This window comes from Muntiacus reevesi, chromosome 3 (assembly GCF_963930625.1).
Source record: "Muntiacus reevesi chromosome 3, mMunRee1.1, whole genome shotgun sequence".
NCBI lineage: Eukaryota > Metazoa > Chordata > Mammalia > Artiodactyla > Cervidae > Muntiacus > Muntiacus reevesi.
Genome location: NC_089251.1, coordinates 83106611 through 83130637, shown reverse-complemented (window position 1 = coordinate 83130637; position 24027 = coordinate 83106611). Strand labels below are relative to the sequence as shown.

General features: G+C 46.1%; 1 protein-coding gene across 3 annotated transcripts in view; it reads left to right on the top strand.

Moving 5' to 3' along the window:
- VIT (vitrin) overlaps positions 1-23749 on the top strand; it is a 119347-nt gene extending 95598 nt beyond the window's left edge. For all 3 annotated transcript variants that reach the window (XM_065927394.1, XM_065927395.1, XM_065927393.1), the window contains 4 exons: positions 10851-10954; positions 14935-15161; positions 17549-18062; positions 21601-23749. In XM_065927394.1, the coding sequence (XP_065783466.1) occupies positions 10851-10954; positions 14935-15161; positions 17549-18062; positions 21601-21779 (1024 nt within the window). In that variant the 3' untranslated portion in view covers positions 21780-23749. The remainder of the gene's footprint in view (positions 1-10850; positions 10955-14934; positions 15162-17548; positions 18063-21600) is intronic.
- The last annotated feature ends 278 nt before the right edge of the window (positions 23750-24027 follow it).

Genomic DNA, 24027 nt, shown 5'->3' with positions numbered 1-24027 from the left:
GGGAGGAAATATAAGTGCTAGCTGTCCCTGGTCAGTTTATTGAGGGATTTAAAGCTTGGTGTGTCATCTTGCATTAAAAATAGCTGCTTTAGAAGCTGTGTATACCAAAGTTTATAGGATAATATGAAAATAAGGCGATAAATATGTCAAGCAAAAGAAAAATGGCAGGCAGACTGTTTGGTGTGCTGATGTGAACACGGATTAAAGAATAAATGTAGCAGGGTAGGAAAAACAATTCAATAAAGGCTCTTTCCTCTCAAAATAACATTTTCTCCCACTGTGTTCTTAATGTCATCACCATTTACAGGGAAGAGTTTACCTCCACGCTTTCCAATGTCACTTTCTAAAAATACCTTTGCTGTTTATCCTTTTTTCCACCCAGGGTCCTTATTAATTTAAACCCCTTAGGGGAAATGTGTCCGTTTTCCTTCACTTTCTGCTCACACAAGCCTATTGATGGTCTTCGGCCTCGGGGTGGGGTGGGAAGCACAAGGGTGACAGGACATCTTGAATTCTAGCCTTTGCGCCACTGCGTGACCTGAGGCAAGTCACTCAGCTTCTCCAAGTAAGAGCTGCCGTCGGTGAAGTCCGGGGCAGGCGGAGCGGGTGATTTATTAGGGCTCTGCCAGCCCAGATGTTCTGTAATTCAGTGACTGGCTGTGTTAAGAAGACAGCCAATCAATGAACACTGGGCGAACCCACTTGGAAGCGCTTCCTCTCCCTTCCAGCCTCGGGTTCTGAATAGGTGGGTGAGTGATGAGCAAGGAAACCATGGCGGCACAGAGGTTAATCGTCTGTCGGGGGAACAAAATCAGCTGGAGAAAAGCACTAGGAGGGTGTAATGAGGCTGAAGGGGAAATCCACGCACCCAGAAGTAAAAGCTGAAAATGCTTTTATATCTGCCCCGGCTCTCCCGTCCGTTCTTTCTCCAGCAAAACGTCTTAGTGTGCAGAGGGGGAGGGTGTGGGGCAGGGAATGGTGAGAGGCAGAGGTCGACGCAGATCTGAGGTCAGTGTTTCTGGAAGAGGGCTCACCAGTGCTTGGCGGGCTGGGAATCTGGTCCCGTTCCTGGTCCTTTGGGGTCTCACTGGATTCTAGTACCCACGTCACGACCCGTCACTGGGGATCAGCCCCCTTCTCTCAGAATCACAGCGCAGTGGGGGCCCTAGAAACCTCATGCTTCCACCTCCTCATGTTACAGTCAGGAAACGGGCTCTAAAAGAAACGCCCACCCCTCCAAGAACAAGCTCCCAAGGCGAGGCGTAGGCTGGGAAGGAGCTGGCGGAGGCGTGAGTACTCGGAGCTCCCTATTCCTCCTCTCGGGCCTCTCACCCCCGGGCGCTGCCCTGGGTCCACGTGAAAGATTCCCCCAGAACATTCTTTCGCTTGGTTTTCCGTAGAGCTGAGGCAGAACTTAGACTTTTGAATTTGGGATTCAGAAGCCTTATACTATGAACAGGAAATAGAAGGCAAATAAATAAGAAATAAAAATACGAGAATCGGGACAATGGCCTGATGCACAAAATGCAGAGCTTGTTTCGCCTGCTGGTCCCTAAGATACTTCCGGTACAGGAGACCGGAAACCAGCCCCGGCGGGCAGGTGAAAGGAGAGTGATGTCACAGGATTGGCGGGTCACTGGCCCCCTCCCTCCTTCTTTCCTGCATCTCCTCGGCTCTCGGCTTGTCCTCGCTGTCCTTCCCGCCAGTGGCCCAGCACATCCCCTGCAGGCTCATGGCTTCTGCCCCTTTCTGTAACTTCCCCTTTCACTGGCTGCGTTCCTACTTCTGGTCCAGGCCAGGGGGAGCTCTTCAGCGCGGGTGGTGCCCACCTTCCCCGTCTCCCACATCCCCTCTCTGCACAGGCAGAGGCTTGGAACCCAAGATCGGGTTAACCTTTCAGCAACCACAGCGTTCCTTCCACAGTCATCACGCACCTCCAGTAAGAGAGTCCACATCTGATACAGACCCAGAGAGGCTAAGTGACTTCCCTAAGAATACACAGCTAATGCTTGACCACTAGGGAGAGGATAGATATTAAATCTTGGGTTAATCTCTAAAATGTGAGACCAAATTGACTTCAAAGACTTTGCTTCTCTGCCAAGAGAGCTCCTGATGACTGAAGTTTTCCACCAAACTGAGGACTGAGGCCCTGTTGAAGAAAAGGCCAAGGATCAAGCCCTCATTTTGCACACGTGGTCTCATTTTAGAATTAAGCAGCCAACAGGCTTGTGGTTGCGCTTAAGACCAATGGGAACACTAAGAGGCTAGATGAAAGAACGGTCAGACAAGTAGCTATTCAGTGAACTCTAGCAAACAGAATAGTGAAGCCAAGCAGGTTACATTTTAGCTGCTGCCTGGATCCACGGGTGCTGAATGCCCTCTGGACCTTCAATATAATGTCTTCATCCCCAGTTTCAGTACAAATGGAACAGAATTGTACATGTTCTTCTGAAATTTGTAATCAACCCCAGGGTACCAACACTGGAAAACAAGCTATAGAATAAAGCAAAATATTGGTGGTTCTTCCTTTCAAAATGAAATCCTTTTCTTTGCTCATGGTTCTCTGACAGGTGCCCTGTGTTTTAGCTCAAAGTTGGACTGCATTTCCTTACTTTACTTCTCAGCCCACCCAACTCAGCCCAGACTGAACACCCCCAGTCATATTCAGCTGAGCCTCCCTTCCTGCCCTCAAAAGCAGGAAGGATGCTCAGAGGCTCCCGCGGACCAGCTGAGTCGTCCGGTGTGGGGCAACCGGTGTGGGGAAGAAACCAGGTGTTGGGTGTGGTGCGATGGGCGGAATAATGGCTGCAAAGCTGCCCACGTCTGACTCCCTGGAATCCATGGCTGTGATAACTCACTGAGGCAACAACCTTCCTGGCTGTGTGGAATGAACTCACTGGTTTCCCATGAAACAGCAAAAACTGGCTTCATCAGGAGACCTATCATTTTCAGCAACGTATCAGAAGGAGAGATCCCTATTATAAGAAACACTTTGGCCGTTTTTTCATGCAACTTAAGAGAGAAACAGAAATGTAAACAGAATGATCCTCACAACCAAGACTGACTGAGCAGACGGCTGCTGTGTGTTCAAAACCCGATGTTATACTTACTAGGTCTAGTGCGGAGCCCCCACCAAGATATTCCATCAGAGCCGGAGGGGCTTGGAGCTGTGATTAAAGTCAAGGACCCTGAGATGGGGAGACTGTCCTGGATGCCCAGGTGTCCCAGTCTAATCACTTGGGTGCTTAAAAGCAGAGAACCCTTCCCAGCTATTATCCGTTGAGGGAGATGTGACTACGGAAGAGGCTCAGAAAGAGCGACGGCTGGCTCTGAAGGTGGAGGAGAGGGACCCCAACCAAGAAACACTTGCTGGAAAAGACCAGGCAATGATGGTCTCCAAGAGCCTTTGAAAGGGAGCGTGGCTCTGCTGGGGAAAGCCCCGGCGGGCTGCTGACCTCCAGAGCTGTAAACTGGTAAGTGTGTTGGTTTGGCCACTAAGTTTGCAACGGAAATAGGCGACTGCTACACCTGGCAAGGAGGACCCTTCTGTCACGTTTTCTTGAGTTTGCAGCACACGAAGGAATGAGAGGGTTTGGGGCACAAGCCCCCGCAGGAGGGGGCCTGGGAGATGCTTGGCACCACAGGACCCCAGAGCAGGAAGGGGCTGCCTGGTCCCGACGTCACCAGGGGAGCTTTTAGAAATACTGACGCCTGGGCACTATCCCAGGCCTATTAACCTGGGATTTGGCAAATACCCAGAAGCTAGTATGTTAATCTGTAGCCAAGGTGAGGATCACTAACCCCCAGAGAGGGGAAGGGACAGCTCGGCTTCCCTGGAAAGAGGGCGGCACCCAGCAGAGCTTGGGTCTCTCCAACCCCTACCCCGTCCACTCCTCGAGCCCTCCATCTACACTGCCAGTAGAGGAAGTAACAGGACCCAGAACAGCTGCCTGTCTCCCTGGAAGGGCTCTCCAGGGCCTAAGGGCACGTGCAAAGACCTCTCGGCCCCTCTTCTTTCAAGGCAGGTGAACCCTTGAGCCACATGCCTCAGGGACACAGTCTCGAGGCTGAGTGAGCTGGGAATACAGTTTACACAAGGATCTGATGCTTTTCTGTTCCCACCACAAAGTTCTCCAGGGGGGACAGAGGAAACAGACTGCCCTTGTCTCATGCCTTTTCTACTTGGACGGGTTCCCCTTGACCCTGCAGTGCACATCACCACGGCTTCTCTGGGGGGCCCCTATCCATGCCATGCTGAGATTATTCTCCCTAGATCCCTGGACCATTCTGCTAGAGAAGCAGACAGTCACTCTTGTGCACATTAGAACTACTTGGGGAACATTTGAAAATCCCAGTGCCCAAACCAAACTGTACTGTGCTGTTATCTGGTGACCCCTGTGCCCTGGGACCCTCCCATCCCCCCAGGTCACCAGCCTAGGGCTTCAGGAGCCCCATTCTCCCTCCTCTCTGCCTTTCTTGCACCTTCTGCTGACTTATTTATTCTCCCCTCTTCCCCATATCACTGGCAGCCCCACTGCTTATGTTCTTGATTCTTACAGCATTCTCTAAGACAGAGGTCCCCAACCTCCAGGTCATGGACCAGTACTTCCTGTCAGATTAGTGGTGGCATCAGACTAGAAATAAAGTACATAATAAATGTAATGTGCTTGAATCATCTCCAAGCCATTCTCCCCCTTCAAAAACACTGCCACTCAAACATGATACACAGTGCCATATGTATGAGACACAGCCTCTCATGAGGCCATGAGAAAGGCAGAACCTCAGACCTCACATCCAATCCACAGAATCTATATTTTTAAAAAATCCCAGGTGACCGGATGCACAACTGAGTTGGGGAAGCACCAAACACTGTCTGCTGTCAAGACATTCTATGTCCCTGCACTTACCAAGCCCTGCAGCATAACAGACAGCAAGCTGGAGAGCCCCCTGGCTCCAGAGTAATTCCCAGATCAGCAGAGTACATGCCCATATTTCCTCCAGCAGGAAGATGCTTGCAGGTTAACTGTCTATTTTTTTGGTGGCAGGTGGAATTATTGTTGCTAATTACAAAAAAAAAAAAAAATACTCCTCTAAACACAAAATTTGATTATAAGACTCTGCTACAAATCTCTGGTCCTAGGAAATGTGAGAAAGGCCAGTGTCCTTTCAGAAGGGGTAGTTGGTCTGGGCCCCTGCATTGACCATAGCTGCTCAGTCCTTTAAGGGGAGGGACAGAATCATTTCGTTCTGAGCTGAGTAATGCCCTCAAGGGACAAGTCCGTCACCCAACCTGCCGCCACCTTAGGCAACCAGAGGTACTCCAGAACATCCTCCTGAGTTCACAGGCATAGTTCAACTCAGTGACTAACTCCATAAATCATCACACTTTAGCATTACGAAAATTAAAAGGCTAAGGATAGTCAATAGAATGAGCTAGGCTCCCACAGTTCATGAACTGAGGAACTCCAGATGTTCAAGCTGGATTTAGGAAAAGCAGAGGAACCAGAGATCAAATTGTCAACATCTGTTGGATCATTGTAAAAGCAAGAGAATTCCAGAAAAATATCTACTTCTGCTTCATTGACTACACTAAAGCCTTTGACTGTGTGGATCACAACCAACTGTCAAAAATTTTAAAGAGATGGGAATACCAGACCACCTTACCTGCCTCCTGAGAAACCCGTATGCAGGTCAAGAAGCAACATTTAGAACTGGCCATGGAACAATGGACTGATTCCAAATTGGGAAAGGAGTATGTCAAGGCTATATATCGTCACCCTGCTTATTTAACTTATATGCAGAGTGCATCATGAGAAATGCTGGACTGGAAGAAGCACAACCTGAAATCAAGATTGCTGGGAGAAATATCAATAACATCAGATACACAGGTTGGCACCACCCTTATCACAGAAAGCCAAGAGGAACTAAACAGACTCTTGATGAAAGTGAAAGAGGAGAGTGAAAAAGCTGGCTTAAAACTCAACATTCAGAGAACGAAGATCATTGCATCCAGTCCCATCACTTCATGGCAAATAGATGGGGAAACAATGGAAACAGTAAGAGACTTTATTTTGGGGGGGCTTCAAAATCACTGCAGATGGTGACTGCAACTATGAAATTAAAAGACTCTTGCTCCTTGGAAGAAAAGCTATGACTAACCTAGACAGCATAATAAAAAGCAGAGACGTTACTTCGTCTAGTCAAAGCTATGGTTTTTCCAGTAGTCATGTATGGATGTGAGAGATGGACCATAAAGAAAGCTGAGCACTAAAGAATTGATGCTTTTGAACTGTGGTGTTGAAGAAGACTCTTCAGAGTCCCTTGGACTGCAGGGAAATCAAACCAGTCCATCCTAAAGAAAATCAGTCCTGAATATTCATTGGCAGGACTGATGCTGAAGCTCCAATACTTTGGCCACCTGATGTGAAGAACTGACTCATTAGAAAAGACCCTGATGCTGGGAAAGATTGAAGGGAGGAGGAGAAGAGGAAGACAGAGGATGAGATGGCATCACTGACTCAATGGACATGAGTTTGAGCAAGCTCTGGGAGTTTGTGATAGACAGGGAAGCCTGGCATTCTGCAGTCCATGGGGTTGCAAGGAGTCGAACATGACTGAGCAACTGAACTGAAGGATAATCAAGTTGTTCTATTGTAACCTTAAAGTGATGATGCCTTGGAGGAAACAGTTTTGAAAGGTTCTTTCTAAAGGGAATATGATTAGCTAATGTGTTTCTACTGGCATCAAAATTCATTTGAGAGGCTCACTCCATGTGACTGGGGTCCATCAATAGACTTTGGGACTTTAACCAAATGGGAACCTTAGGACTGAAAGGACCTCAGAGGTCCTCTAAAATCCAGGGCTCCCCAAACTTTCCCAAGGATGAGATTCACCTGAATCAGCTTGTTTAAAAAATCCCCAGCCCAGACATACTCCTCGGGGAGACCTGGTTAAACCTGTGGAGTTTAACAGGGTGCCTCAAGTGAGGCTTGTCATCAGGGAGGTCTGGGGACACTGATGCACCATCCAGCGCTCTGCCCCCAGGCTTCAGCCTCCCTTGAAATCACTTGTGCCCACCTCCAACAGGCACTCATTCTTCTCACACACTTGCAAGATAGTCCTTTCCTATTGCATGAATTCGCCCTTTCTATGAACAGTCAAATGCTGGCTCCCTGTCATTTCTCTTTATTAGTCTTAACTCCTCTTTCCAACATAAAACAATTTGATGTTTTCTTCTTGAGCTATAAACCTCTTTGTTTATTTTCTTCTCTTACTTTCAAAGAAAATCCTTAAGACCCACTGAGGGAAACAAATGTGTTTTCCCTTGATGAGATCTTCTAACAAAATTACAAATTAAAAGATTGCTTACATAAAAATATAGTGGCATATCTCTTTGAACTTTTTAAATAATCTTCAGCTCTGAAAAAGGAACCAGGTAAAGGTGTAGGGCCACCAGTCCCAAAAAGTATATATACACCATGTGCTCTGATACTGAGAGTGGTCAGTCTGCAGGTTAGAGACTTATCATTCATTCCTATAATTTAATTACATTACATCTTAACAAAGATTTATTGAGTGTTTACCACACTCTAAACACTATGCCATTTGCAGGGGATACTAATGTAAAATTCATCTAAGTGGCTTGATTACATTTGCCTGTTAGTCCCTTGGTGGATGAGCTCTGCGGTTTTGCTCCTAATGGTAATTTTAGAAATTGGAAAGAGTTTCAGCAGTCCTCTGATCCAACCTTTCAATTCATTAAAAATAAATAAATAACCGTGATAGAGATTCTGTTCTTTGGGACTCCACCAGCTAGTGAGGGAGGTGATATTTTTAACAGAAACAACATTAAATAAAATGAAAAGCATCTATTCATTGGGTATATGAATAGCTCATCTGTCTGCTTCTGAAGATAGATTCATCTACCCCCATGATGTAATAGGGGGAGAGAGTGATGAGTGTGGGGCTCAGAGGGGGGTGTTCACTTCTACCCAGGATGGTCTAAGAGAGGACATTTGAGATTCCTCTCTCCTTCCCTCCTTTCCATAATTCTGTATTACTCCCTGTATGCTAAGCACCAGGGAGAGGAAATACTGGAATGCAGCGCTTGTTCTCAAATAGATTATAGTCAACCTTCATGATTTGTGTGTTCCATATTTGCAAATTCACCTACTTGCTAAAATGTACCTATATCTCCAAAATCAATACTCCTGGTAGTTTGACAGTCGTCTGTGGATGTGCACTGAGAAGGAAGGAGACGTATAATATCCCCAGCTGAGGTCAAACGAGGCAACGCTCTGCCTTGTTTCAACTCATGCTGTAAACAAGTGTCCTTTTCACAGTCTATTTAGCACCACGTTTTCCAGCTATTCATTGATGATTTCACAATTTTAATGGCCCCAAGTGTAGCACTGAAGTGCTATCCAGTGTTCTAAGCACAAGAAGGCTGTAACGTGCTTAGGGAGAAACCGCAAGTGTTAGATAAACTTCCTTCAGGCAACCAGTGCTGCTGGTCATGAGTTCAATGTTAATGAATTGATGATCCAATATATTCAGCAAAAAAAAGAAAAAGGAAATTCATTTATCTGTATGCGAATCTGCTCCAGAAACTGCTAAAATAACTAATGGAAAAATGGCTGAACTTAGGAATTCATGAAATGATGACTACTTTTTTTTAAGTACGGTGAATAGCCATTATGAAGCTGAGAACCAAAACAAATCTACGCAGCATGAACCAGGGTCAGGAAAATGTTAAACCCTTTCAGCTAGTGTTTCATGATATAGAAAATGTGCATATAATTAATTATTGTAAGAAACATATTAAATTGGGTACCTTGAAACAGAAACATACATAAAACAAGTTAATATGCTGACCTATTGATGAAAATATGACCAGAGGCCCACAGGAATCCAACCCCCTGTTTTCCCTAGGAACAATGTCTCAGAGACCTGCTAATGTGATGTTTGCAACAACTTTATAAAACATAACTACTGCAGGTAACAAGGCTTGACAGTAGACGTAGAATGGGAAATGGGTGATCACTCACTCTACAAAATTATCAACATTCAGACAGCCTTGTGAACAGGCTTCTGGAGGATCAGTATAGATATGACTAGGTGAATAGCTTCCACATTTAATCTTTTTTCTGTAAAAACTTAAGAAAAATCTGTATTTTTGCTTTTGAAATTATTTGTTTATGAGCAACACAATTTATGGTCAGCTATGATTTCTTCACAATTGTCAGATACTCTCAGGAAATCTTTCAAAATGAGAAAAATCTAGTCCCCCAATCATTTTCAAATGTTAGAGTTCTTTGAGTTAAAATTTTTATAGTTAATGGGGTGTCTAGGACATTATGTTTGGTAGACAAATACATAGTTATTATTGTCAATATCAATTTTGCAATTTTCTGTTTTGTAGCTAATAATACTTTGTTGTTGTTTTATTTATTTATTTATTTTCAGTCCCTGAAAAGTTCATATTCTTTGGTTACCAAGGGTAGATCCAGGTTTTGGGGACTCTGAAGCTTATATAGTTTGGGGATTCTTTTTGGAAAAAGAACCCAAAATTACCAATATGAAGAGGTATTGTTAGCATGTAGGTTAATCCACCTCTGACAGGCACTTAGCGCCTGTGGGGTAAGACATCCTCTCGACAGCCCACTGTGGCACAGGAAGACCAAGGAGGAGGCTGTAGCAATAGTTCAGGAAAAAGATCAAAGTCCAAACTCGAGGGGGGCGGGGGGGGGAGGGATGCGAGAGTCACAAGAGATATTGGAGAGGTTGATCTGACAGGACCTGGTGTTTGATGAGGATGTTATCAGAGGGTATCAAGAATGCATACTGTGGGGATGATCTGATGAGTCAGAAGAAGGACTGCAGAAGGGGATGTGGGTGGTTTGATGGAGCAGGTATGGAAGAGCACTGAAGCAAGCGCAGGCTCTTTTGGAGTTCAGGGCCCCGTGTGACCTTAAAGGTCGCACCTGCATGAGGCCCTGCCAGTGACTGACTGTCAGTGCTTCGGGAGATGTGATTTCACCACGCATCCCCACTTCATCCTGGGTGTGACCACACACATCCATCCCACAGAGCCCTCGTCCCTGCCGGCACACCGTCTCCGTGATCGTGAAAGATCCCACACTCCCTGCTCAGCTGCTCCCAAGCCTGTTACCCAAGGAAAAAGACTCCTTTCCAGAGAAGGGCTCTCATTCTGTTTCTCCACTGAATTCACTCTAACTCCTCTCCAGCTAACCTTTTTCAGGCTTTAGTAAAATAGATGTTGACCTTCTGGGTAAGATTTGAATATTCTCACCCAGTCACAAGAGTTGCAGAATGAGAAAGACAAAACCATGTGTTCTCCTTGCCATGACTGTTAAGATGCAGTTCCAGTGCTGGGGTACCGGGGTGGGGGGGGGCTATCAACTGAGACTCTCTTCCTGGAGAGGAGGGTCTGGGGCAGCCTGGGGACATCCTGACATTTGCAAAATCCCACTTGACAACAGTCCTGCTCTCTAGCACGATGAACGTGATGATCTTTATTTTCATCTCGATGGGGAAACTGAGGCCCAGAGAAGTCACATGACCTCCCAAGGTCAGGAAGCTAGGAGACAGCACAGTCAAAACCAGAACCCACACCTCATGAGCCCTGAAATGAACCAGGTTTTTCTACACACCCTGCAGAGGACCCAGTCCTCCATCTCACCAACAGTTCTTCGGGGCATTGTGTAACACCAGCTTAAGGTTTTGAAGCAGCTTCCATTCTATTTGTATATAAAACAACTCTGATTTCTGCTTTGCTCCAAGGGTAATAATTTTCCTGCTAATTTTTACTTCTTGTTCTGAATCTTCAGAGACAATCCTGCTACCCAATTTAATCTCAAGACTCACATGAATTCCCAGGACGTGAAGGCAGCCATAGAGAAGATTTCTCAGAAAGGAGGGTTGTCTAATGCAGGTACATGTCTCATATCTGTCTAATGTCTAATCCGGATTCAGATCTTCTTGCTACTATGGTTCTCCTTCTATGTGGTCATCTGCTAGCATCCTAGATAGAAAATGGAAAAATCCAAATAATTCATTAAGAAATGAGTCACAGAATATCTGTATCTTTTCTAAAGTGTTACCGTGGATTGGGGGCAAAAATCATTACTGCACACATGCTGGAGAGGTCTTAACAGGCCTGTTTCCTCAGGATAGCAGTTTTCTTCAGGACAAGTAGGACTACTGTTTCAACTACCATGACAAGTCTACAAGTTATCAACTATTTTTCTTTGTATCTTGTAAAAAAAAAAGTTTTTTAATAAAAATAAAATTTGGGCTTCCCTGGTGGCTCAGTGGTAAAGAATGTGCCTTCCAATGCAGGAGACACAGGTTGAATCCACATGCTGTGGAACAATTTAGACTGTGTGCCACAACTATGGAGCCTGTGTCCCAGAGCCCATGCTCTGCAACAAGAGAACCCACTACAATGAGAAGCTCGAGCGCCACAACTAGAGAAAAGCCTATGCAGCAGCGAAGACGCAGCACAGCCAAATAATAAATAAATAATTAAAATTTAAAAATAAATAAAATTTGTAACTGGCTCCATTCAGGGAGCTTCACAGTGCTCCTTGGGAATCTTTCTCTAATCAGCTCCTGTTACAGTGGTAACTGTGCAGACACATGGTCTTTGTTTCAAGCTGTGTCTCCTGTGATATCTGAGCCTACCTGGTGGTGATGGGGTGGAGTGGGAGTGACCAAAATCCCAAGGTCAAAATCTAGTCTTCAGTGGGGCAGGTGCAGAAACTCCATTTTATCAGTTCCCCAGAGGTGACCAGGCATTAGAAGTAGTTTCACACTAACTGAGTTCAAAGGTCACTAATGAGCCCACGCCAGTATACCAGTTTATAAATGGTAGTCTGACTTTGGGCTTCCCTGGTGGCACAGAGGTAAACAATCTGCCTGCAATGAGGGAGACCCGGGTTTGATTCCTGGGTGAGGAAGATCCCCTGGAGAAAGGAATGGCTAACCACTCCAGTATTCTTGCCTGGAGAATTCCATGGATAGAGGAGCCTGGTGGGCTACAGTCTGACTTTGGGGCACTGGAAGGACTGCCCTCTCCTCCGGGACCCTGTCTGGACCATCACAACCCAGGGAAATGGAGATGTGAGCCATGTTGTTTGGCATGGAATATGCACAGGGAATACAGCTATCTTTGAAGCAGCGTCTTCAAAATTACAGTACATCTGATTTATTACTTCCCTCCGCACTTCAATGTACATCTATTTAGACCAGTACATTAGTATGTAGCAAATGAAGAGCCTTTGATCTCTGAACAATTCTAAATAAGCCCCATCCAACTCACTTGGATCCGAGACACCAAATCGGATATTGCCTCATCACAAACATGATAGAGTTGATGTCTGATTTGTTTTCAATTTGATACTTAGATCAGTGAAATTCCAGTAAGGTATCATGAGTAAATCTCTAAAACTTCAGAAGACATCCTATGTCCTTGATGGGATTAGAGAGGTGTCTTAATAAAATCAGTATATGTTTTTTCAGTAGGTAACATGCTCTATATCTGCCCTGTATTGATGGGGGTGGAGTTTAGAGAACAGAACCCATTCCAGCTGATTTAAGCAAAAAGGGATTTATTTCAGGGTATGAAATGGTTTTGAGAATTACTGAAGAAACGTACTCTAGGCTGAGTTTTCAAAGATGGCTTCCAAAGGCTTCCTGCAGATCCAGGACCTTGGAGGAGCCATGCCTCTTCCAAGACCGGAAAATTGCTTTCTCGATTCTACCACTGCAACCTCTTTAGGAATCTGCTTCAGCCAGGAAGCCATGCTGATCAGGAAACTTCTGCTACAACTGCCAGCTCCAAAAACATGCCTTGCCTGCTCCATTCACAGCCACAAAATACATGCTTTGCACCCTACCTTCTCAACACCAAGGAAGCTGGTCACCAATCATGGGCACCTCTGCTGACACTACCCTGGAAAAGTCAAACACTCTACAGACTTGGCTACAGAAATAGCAGAATCAAAAGTACCACCTCTACCCTATGTTTATCTTCTAAACTTCATGTGTGTATCATCTCATGAAACTAAAACACATCCAGAACTCTAGCTGCAAGGAAATCTCAACAATGCAATTTTCAGATTTCTAGCCTCTGCTTTCAAGACACACTAGAAGGCTAATGGAACATGTATTGAGTGCAAATTGACCATGGCCTGCAGATTTAAGACTGGGTGAGGTCAAGGTGATCTTCTGAGGGCTCCCTGTGCTCTGCCTACAGGCAGCTAACAGCGAACCAGAGGGGACTGCTGGGTGCCTTGGGCCTTGAGGGAAATCAGCTTTGGTTGTGAACACAGTTCTCTGAGGTTTCCACGCTGCCAGCTCATATGGGTTCTCCAAGACACTTCTCCAGCAACTGAGTATGTAACCATTTGATCCTTTCACTTGACAGATAAGATTGTACTAGTCAGTGATGCCAAGATGCTGGCCAAAACCAAAGCAGCCTTGAGTGTAATGTTATAACCCTAATGTCTTAAGAATGTAGCTCTTAACTTTTATTTAGACTGAGGATCCCTTTGAAAGCTATGGCCTTTGTGCCCAAATAAATACTTATATACACAAAATACTGTGGATAAATTCAAGGGATTTGTGGATACTCACCCCCAGTGCCCAAGGGTCCACAGAGGCCAGGTTAAGAGCCCTGCCTCCGGGGTAATCAGTCATCCCAGTTCGCCCAAGGGCATATGGGACTTTCAGGGCTAAACCTGGGAAAGTCCCAGAAAACTGGTATAGTTTCTCACCCTCCTTGATTCCAAAAATCTCCTGAAGCCCAAGACAAGTGTTAAGCATATGCTTGAGAAAGGCATGCTGGGAAGCTGTGTCATCCCTCACAACTGCTGCGCTCAGTTGAGGCAGGCTGTCATCATGGAAACCTAGTCTGGAGTGACCTATCCAGGCCCACGTGGCCAGTAAAAAGCATAGCCAGGTTAGAACACATCTCTCAGTTCTTGGTGTGGTGCCCTCCAGGCCAGCCAGACCTGTGTCTCTAGTGGAAATGACATGAGAGTCCGCTGAATCCAGAATACACCCTTCCGCAGCTGGAGCGTCGAGCTCACTGCAAGCCCTCAAAGCCCAAGGAGAGGGCTGCCCCACACTTTTGGAAACGGCTCCGGGGCTTAGTGAGTTCAGCTCCAGCACCCAGGCAAAGAACAGACACTATTGTGCCCATGAAAAGCTTTTCTCACCTGCACGCTGGTCTTGAAAACTTTTTTAAATTTTTTAATTTTTAAAATTGAAGCATTGTTTATTTACAGTATTGTGTTTGGTTCAGGTGTATAGCAAAGTGATTCATTTTTTTTCAGATTATTTTTCATTATGGGTTATTACAAGATATTGAATATTGTTCCCTGTGTTTTGCAGTAAATCTTTGGTATTATCTGTTGTATATATAGTAATTTGCATCTGTTAATCCAATATTCCTTAATTTATTCCCCTCTTTCTTCCTTGGTAACCATGTGTTTGTTTTCTATGTGAGTCTGTTTCTATTTTGTATATAGAGTCATTTATATTAATTTTCAGATTCCATGTAAGTGTTATCATAGACTATTTGTCTATCTCTGTCAGACTTACTTCACTTAGTATGATAATTTCTAAGTCCATCTATGTGGCTGCAACTGGTATAAAACCTTTTCAAAACAAAAGAAAATTAGAAGTTGAAGCTCAAAATGAAGCTGGGGAGGGAAATGGCTAGTGGTATAGGTTCCATAATATCATGAATGTACTTAAAACCACTGAACTGTACACCCAAAACTAGTTAACATGATTCAAAAAGGAAACATGCCAACAAGGGAAGGAATGGATATTTTTCTGCACCTCTTTGTGCTGCTCTGATCTGTTCCACAATCACTCCAAGCATGAGTTTTCTTTTTCTTCCAGGCCGGGCCATCTCCTTTGTGACCAAGAACTTCTTTTCCAAAGTTAATGGAAACAGAGGCGGTGCTCCCAACGTGGCCGTGGTGATGGTGGACGGCTGGCCCACGGACAAGGTGGAGGAGGCCTCGAGGTTGGCGAGAGAGTCAGGAATCAACATTTTCTTCATCACCATTGAAGGTGCCTCTGAAAATGAGAAGCAGTACGTGCTGGAGCCCAACTTTGCAAACAAGGTATGTTTGCAAACAAGGTACGCCTTCTATGTAACGCACGTAAGCGGAAAACCCACTCAACGTAAGAACGCCCTACACTTTACACAGATGTAGCAGCCATCCAGGCTGGGTCTCTTGTGTTTTTCAAATGGATATTAAGTTCATTTCTAGGCAGGAGGGCCTCCAGTGAGAGACTAGTGAGTCTGGAACCTGGAGTTACCTCTGAAAGCAATGCTCCACAACCCACCACACACCTGGTGAACTGAGGCCTGGCATCGGCACCTTGGAGGAGCAGGGTCCCCAAAGCCTCACATCAGAGGCTTCCCTGAGTGCCTCTCATAGCCCCAGGGGACCGCAGCTGGGCAGCCCAGCCAGTCCTCACGCGAGCACACACATGGGCACACATGCACCACAAGTCAACTCATCTGATAAACAAGAAAAGGAAAGGTACTAAACCACACTAGAGAGCGCAGGCTTTCAAACTCAGCTGCCCCTGAGTTCTGTGAAGATGCCCAACAGGACATGGAGGCAGAACAGATGGGAATCTAGTCCTGTTCCCCCAATGCAGCTCACTTTGTGTATGCTTTATACAGTAGACCCCACATAAACCTTTCTCCAAAGACAGGACCCCAGGCTTAAAAAGGAAAGGAGGAGGACAGGATGAGGGATACCCCCAGTGTTAGCATCCTGTCTCCAGATCTCCTGGGGCTCAGCTCCCGGCACAGACCCTGCACTTCATCATCATTCTTGTCTCCCTTAACCTCTAGGACACAATGTGGCTCTTACTTCACTTGCTCCCTCCTCTTTTCCGTGTTGTACCCAAAACGTAGACTTCCTTTGCTCTCTCCCATGTTCTTACTAGTTTTTCTCCCTCCAGAATCTCTCCCAGGGCCACAGCTTCAGCCTTCACTCACAAGCAGGGACACACATGTGTGTCTCGCGCCCTGCTTTCTCTGGAACTCAGTAGTCATCTGTTTCCAGCTGATTGACTAGTCTCCACCCAATGACCTGAAGAACCTTAAATCCTACATGCAACACGCCAAGTGCATCATCTTTCCCACTCAAATTCCTTCTTCCTCTGGACTGTGCATTAGCCCCACAGCTGTCCCAGACACCCGGAGTCACCCCAGAACAACTTGTCAGCTCCCATGTCACGTAGCTCACATCTGCCCAGTCTTTCCCACGCCCAGTGCCACCTCCACAGTTCAAGCGAGTATTGATACTTTACATCTGTCCTTTCTCCCTTCTGGATCTCCCCAGTTTGTTTTAGATATCACAGTAAATCTCGTGCTTTTTCCCAGTCTCACAGGGTCCTTGCTCCAAATCCTTCTCCACTTGCTGTTACTCCTGAGGTCTTCTGGAGGGTGGCCTTAACCCAGCTTCCTAGCACCAGCCACCCGGTGTCCTGCCCATGCCAAGCACCACGCTGTCTCCTGTTGTGACTGACTCAGACTGCCTGGTGGGGACCCCCACCCCCCCATCCATTGGCTAGAATTCAACTCAGCCTCAACACCCATCTCATATGCCACCTAAGCAATGGAAAGTTTTTTGAACCCCATTAGGTTTTTACAAACTAATTAAAGTACATTTCCCAGGACACTTTAAAGTCATTTCTTGTTTTCAAATAATGTTTTAGTTATACACCTTCATCCAAAGCCAGCAGGTCTGTGATTCTCTCTGTGACCTCCGGAGAGGCAGTGGCAAGAGAAATGGTCACTTCCAGGAGCACACCAACAAGCTTGCTCAATGTTTATTTGCAGGCACCTTGAGTTTTTTCTGGACCATGCTTGGGCACAAGCAAACATTCATTTGCCTGGAGGCAGGGTTGTCCAGGGGACAGAGCTGGGGTTCCGAGGGCAGAGAGATTTGAGTTGTGACCTTAAGGATGTCGCTTCACAACTGGCCCACAGTTTCTTCCTTCATGACAAGTGGGTTAGAATTCCACCATGTAGGGTTAAGGTGGGCAGGGCGTGGGTAGTGAAATGATGTTAAGAATATCTAGCTGGGTACCAGACACAGGTATGGAACCACTTGCTGGATGCAGGTCTGCCCTCTAACCAGTTCTTAAGCTTCATCTGCTGTGTGCCTTTTGTTTTCCCAATCAGAACAAAAGCTTTCTTTAATCCTTGTGGGCTAGTGCCCACCAATGCCAGCCTTATGGCTGGCTGCCAGTACCAGGGGCCTGGAGAGGCATAAATATGAAACTGAAACCAGCAATTCCCATCTCCCTGTGGACTTGCTTGACTGATGGTTCTCCATGAAAGCAGAGACCCAGCTGAGGGTGGGGGAATGGGTTGGAGATAACCTGAGGGGCCTCTGCCCGGTGAGCACCTGACTGGGTGAACTGAGGTGGACAGAGGCCTTGGGTGAGACCCCTGACCTGGCGGGTGGCTGCCCCTGTCTTCCAGGCTGTGTGCAGAACCAATGGCTTCTACTCACTCACCGTGCAGAACTGGTTCAGCCTCCAGAAGACCGTGCAGCCCCTGGTGAAGCGGGTCTGTGACACCGACCGACTGGCCTGCAGCAAGACCTGCTTAAACTCGGCCGACATCGGGTTTGTCATCGACGGCTCCAGCAGCGTGGGGACCAGCAACTTCCGCACGGTCCTCCAGTTTGTGGCCAACCTCAGCAGGGAGTTTGAGATTTCAGACACGGACACGCGGATTGGGGCCATTCAATACACCTACGAGCAGCGGCTGGAGTTTGGGTTCGATGAGTACAGCACCAAATCTGATGTCCTCAACGCCATCAAGAGGGTGGGGTACTGGAGTGGAGGGACCAGCACAGGGGCTGCCATCAACTATGCCCTGGAACTGCTCTTCAAGAAGTCCAAGCCCAACAAGAGGAAGCTAATGATACTCATCACCGACGGGAGGTCCTATGACGACATCCGGATACCAGCCATGCTCGCCCATCACAAGGGTGAGTGAGCAGGTCGTGCTGACCAGTGTGGGGCTGAGCAGACCTCTGGGGCTTGGTGGGTTGTCTCTCTGGGCACTGGTTTTGTCTAGTACCTACTAAAATGTTCACAACCCTAGGGCATTAGGGTGTAGTTCAACACCACAGGGCCCTCCGGGTAGTGAAGAAGGGTCAGACAAGGACATGAGGGTAGTTTACACAGCATCAAGGCCTGTGGATGCTACCCCTCTTCTTTATGCCCCACACTTTGAGGCTGCACACACCAACATGTGATGCATCAAAGAGGAATTTGACTCCTCACTCTAATCTCCACTGAAGACCACAAAATTGTGTTAGAAACTTGAAGAAAATGGACGTTTTAAAAGAGACGTATAATACTATCATATAAGCAATTGCTAACCAGATATTGGAGGTCTGGGGGAAGACCTCAAAGAAATTTTCATTCAAAATATTTAAAGAGATATTTCCATATGAAATTTGGAAGAGGATAACAAAGTTTAAAACCATGAAAAATGAGCAAAATGTTTTTTTTGTAAATGTTCAAAAAATCAGTCATATGTAATGCCTTTTGGACAAAATCTATATATAATCCTTGTTTTGAAAAGTGCCATAAAATACAAGGAAAATACAAACAACCTGGAGAAAACCCCTAGTGAGAGCAATACTAGTAATGACAATAAAAGTAAATGGAGTCGTCAGTGAACCAAAAACCTGTAGTAAGCACTAGTGAACAAGACTTAACCTATTGTGGGGGAGTTTTTTTGTGTGTGTGTGCACATGTATGCGCATATGTGTGCGTGCACTAAGCTCTGCCTCCATTTAATTTGGGTTTGTTTGCAGGTTTGCCCATATTCTTTAAAGCTGCTTTTAATCCTTCCTTAAACAAGGAAGGGATATAAAAATAAGCCTGCAGGAACCAGTATTTCTGGCTTCTGGAAAAGTACCCAGACACCAGGTTCAGACAGTCTTCCCAGTGATTTACCCATAGGGAGCACTCATAATGGCGGGATGGCAGGTGGCCCATGTGCCAGCAGTCACAAGGCCCCTTGGGCTCCTGTCAGCAGAGTGAAGGTGGCTTATGGTTCAGAAGCAAACTGCCCAAAGTTCCAAAGTGAGTGGGCAGAGCCAGGTGGGGCAACCCTTGATGACAAGCCCAAGATGGTCCATCCCCAGCTTGTGCTCAGCTCCTCTCACTCATTTTTCTCGATGCCTCTCCTTGAGCCTCACCCAGAGGGTATCCTTGACCCACTGGTCAGGAGAAAGTGAAGACCTAGGAAGATGTCCCAGGCATTGTGAGGGGTATCGTGTTCTGGGTATCTTTAAACAAGGACCAACAGATGCAAGCGACATGGAAGCCATGAGCACTGGGGTGTCCCTGAGGGTGTCCAAGCCAAGGCTGGGGGACCATCTATCAGAATTGCCAGTAGAAAGTTCTCTACAGTAAGGTTGGACTGCAGGAGGTGAAAAGCTAAATCTCTAATATTGGTCTTGTTGTCTTTATTTGGGTCGGGGGTGGGAGAGGGCAGCCCTTCCATCTTTGAATAGAAACGAGAGCTTGGTGGGTCTAAGCCCTGTTCTGCAGCTAGACTCTTCCTGTGATCACTTGGCAGCATTTTTAAAGCCCAACCCTGACTTTGCCCAATGTAGACAATGTTCAGAGAAAAGACACTGGAAAGGTGAGAAAAGGACCTGGCAGCTTAATGAGCCACAATAGGAGAACAGCTTAGCCCAGAACCACCTGTGGTGTGGACGGTGCTCCCATCAGCAGGAAAGGGAACCTGAAAGATGCTAGAGAAAGCCATGGCCCTGCGGGTGGCGGGGAGGTAGGGGAATGGAGCCTGGGCAGAAGCCCCTCCCCAGGCTCTGCCCGCCATCTCATGGCCATCTTACTTATCTCACCCTGGTCAGCCTGGAGGGGTCATGGGAATAGGTCAGCACCTGCTCACCAGCTGCCCCAGTCAAGAACCACACTCCGGGCAGTATGCCTCCCCACTAAGGACAGATGCCTGTTCTCTGAATTCCTCTTCTCCCTGAGGCATCTCAGTCCATGGTTATAGCCCAAACCTTTTAATCCTACTATATTCATTCCCCTTTGTATCTAGACAAGCTCCAGTCCCTCCCTTCCTAAGGTGAAGTCACTCAGTCGTGTCTCACTCTTTGTGACCCAATGGACTCTAGCCTACCAGGCTCCTCCATCCATGGAATTTTCCAGGCAAGAATACTGGAGTGGGGTGCCATTTCCTTCTCCAGGTGATCTTCCCCACCCAGGGATGGAACCCAGGTCTCCCTTCCTAAAGAGGGAAATAATTCCCTTTGATCCCATGTTTTGACTCTCTTTACAGCCACACGCCTACTGCCCCATATCTTCATTTTCTCTTTCAATCTCAACTCACAGCAATTCACTTAGTTTCTTTCTTTGGCTTTGACTCCCCTGACACTTCTCCTTCCAAGCTACCGGCATCTTGTTCATGTTTCTTCTGAATTCAATAAATCCCTTTTCCCTTTCATCTCCAATGATCCCCCTGGAGCAGTCAGTGCTGTTAGCTCCTTCCTTATCTGTAAACACTTACTTTTCTGTGGTGATGGAGCAGACGCTGGGTCGCCAGCTCTCCAGGTCCTTGTGCAAGTTTTCCTGCTCCGGAAATCCTCGTGGTTGGAGCCTATGGCTTGTAAAATCACCCTCAAGCCTAAAGTGATTCAGCTCCACTGGTTTTGTTTTTTGTTTTTGTGTTTTTTTTGGCCAAGGTTTGTGCAAAGAGAGGGCTTATCCACAAGACAGGCAGGAGAACCAGTCACAAGTCTACCTCCCCAAAGGCAAGAGGCTCAGGGCTTTACAGGATAGCAAAGGAGTGGGGCATCCGAGCTGTGGGGAGGAAAACATATGGAATTGTTCTGCGCAGGCGTAACTAAGCTACAGGCCTCTGCACGTGTTCTAAGGGCCACTAAGTGGGCATTCACGCATGCCAGGTTGAGGGGATAAGTGGTCCTATCCAGTCTTAACCAGTGCAGCTGAACTAGACACAGCTGAGTCTCAGCTCAGCTGACTCCAAGTTTCTGAAGAACAACTCAGGCAAACATCTTATTGGTGAGGCTACAAGCCACTTGCAGGACATGCAAGTCTTAAAACAATCTTGATTAGTGAAGGCAGGTGGATTTGACTACCCATTTTTTTCACTTACATTTAAAAGATTTTGAGGCAGTTAAGACTCAGTTTTGCGTGACTTTACACATAGAGCAGGTGTGTGCCATGGGGTATAATCTGCAGGGCACCCAAGTTTTGCTTGATATCATTCTCTTGCTGCTCCTCATGAAATTCTTATCATGGATTGACTCCATCCTTCTGTTGTTTTTTTTCTCCAAAGGATGGTAAACCCCTGAGAGAGAGCAACTGTATCAATTTCACTGCTGCTGGCATGCAGCCCATGTTCATGCTTTGGGTGCATTTCTGATTTTGGATTTGGTTGCATTCAAGCACAAAGGCCAAAAGGGTGTCACACTTTTCCTTGGGGACATTCACTTCATCTACCCTTTGTCCCCACAGGCGTGATCACCTATGCCATAGGCGTGGCCTGGGCTGCCCAGGACGAGCTGGACGTCATCGCCACTCACCCCGCCAGGGACCACGCCTTCTTCGTGGACGAGTTTGACAACCTCTACAAAATCGTCCCCAAGGTCATTCAGAACATCTGCACAGAGTTCAACTCACAGCCTCGGAACTGAGTTCAGAGCAGGCCAAGCACCAGCAAAAGCTACTCCCCCGACTGGCTCTGGGATGACCCCCGACACTTTACGGGGCACACGTGGGACAGCCAGGAAGGCAGGGCTTGCAAACCACGTCTTGTTATTTTTCTTTGCCAGGGTGGTTTTTCATACTTGGAGTTAGAAAGATGATCATTAATTTGTAGGATGAGCCAAAAAGATACCTTGCTTTGGGAATGCTGGGGATTTTACATTTTGAGAATTGTTTTTAAAATAAATATTGAGACTAGAACAAAGCACTTACAACAGGCTTACCTAGAGCTTTTGTGAGATTTTTAACATCTTCATCTCCAGTCAGAAATCTGTTAACTCCCCACAAGTTTCGTTTTTGTCACGACAATATAGGAGTTGGTTAATTGCATGATTGAAAGGATTTCATGCAATCACTGTGTGTTCTGGGGCGTGGCCACAGGGTTGCGGCAGGGCCGCCCTCTGTTCAAGCCTCAGAGCACCTGCCGTGGGCGCTCTCCTGGCTCAAGGTGATGGCGCACCCACGTGGGCGCAGGAACAACGCGCCGCCGCATGGCTGCTCCTGGCTTACCTCCGTCTTCTCTGTTACGGGAATCACCGTGTTCCTGCAGTGTATGGAGTAGTTGGGGAATGGCCCTGGAGGACCACACTGACCTGGCTTCTTCTTTTATTTTTCTCCCCATATTCTTTTTTTTATTGGAGTATCATTGCTTTACCATGCTGTGTTGGTTTCTGCTGCACAACGAAGTGAATCTGCTATGTGCATCCATAAGTCCCCTCCATCTTCAGCCTCCCACCCTTCTAGTGACCAGGCTTTAGAGGCATCAGGCTGGTACAGCCGCTCTCAGCCCAAGCTGCTTGTTAGAATCGTTTTAGAGTAAAATACTCATTCCCGGGTCCCATTCCAATCTATTAAGCTGAGTCTTTGGGACGAAAACCGGATCATCGGCAGGTCTGACGAGCTCTCTGATGATACTGATGATGTGCTGCCAGGATGGAGAACTACGAGCTGCCTCAGAGGGTCAGTGTTAGAGCTGTTACCTGGGAGAGTCCCCGTTTATATGCCTGCTGCTCTGGGTCCCATTTAGTTTAACATCCATCTTGGATATTTCATTTGTTAACTAGATACTACTATTGATAGTTCCATTCAAATAAGCTGGCCTGGGTTTGGTTGAACCCCACTTTTTACTTCCAAGGACTCATTCATTAGGATATGAAATTACATATGCGATAGGGAGCATTCAGAAGCATTCTAAATAGCTATACCCTACTTGACAAGTTATATTCTGTAAAAATGTATTTTGGAGAATGGTACTCTGAATACAAGCCAAAAGATAGTACCTGTATTAATACTTGGGGTGAAATATTTATGTAAGAAATTTTGAATAAAAAATAGTATCCATTTAGTAGAATTTGTGTAGAATTTACCAATCTCTCAATACCCGAGGGGTTATCAGTAATTAAAAATGTTGTGGTCTACCAAGAAAGGTGTCAATGATTTCAAATTTATTAACCATAAATTTTACTTCAAAAGCAATTGCAAACGGATTTGTTCAAAAACTTCAAAATATGACAACTAGCTTCAAAAAGGAAATTCTTCATTAAGGTACCAGTGACAGATTTAGCTAGGAAACTAATTACAAGATATAAGTACTAGGGGCAATTATTCTGCCTATCATTTTGAATGTGCAGGTAATTGATATAAAGTTTTTTTCAATGTTGCTTCAATGTACACAAGTTAATTTTTTAAAGAAAAGTCTTATTTTGGAAAACAGCTTTGGAATATAATTATTTTACAGAGGCTTTAATATGAAAACCAATTTGTCATTAATAAGTAAATATTTCCAAAAACAATATAACTTAACTATTTTGGTGTTCTCTTTCATTTACTGTACCAGTTTGGAAAATAAGTTATATGGTCACCCTAGCTATAGGTATCATAATTTTGAAGATAAATGAAACCTCTTCAGACATGTCCATTGTTGATATGTTGTCACCTACTTGAGTATATGCTGCGTTGACCACCAGAAGTGAGGTTGTTGAGGCCCTCAGAGGTCACAGGGTTGTTAGAATTGTCCATGTGGATGTTCAAGTCTCGAGAGATGGTGACGGTGTCAGGATGGAGAGAGACGCAGTGAGCCAAGCTCATGTGTGCCCAGCAGGGACAGAGCAGCCCAGGAGGTTGGGAGAGGACCGCAGTGACAAGGCAGGAGGGCCGAGGCCAGATTTAAGGGGGCTG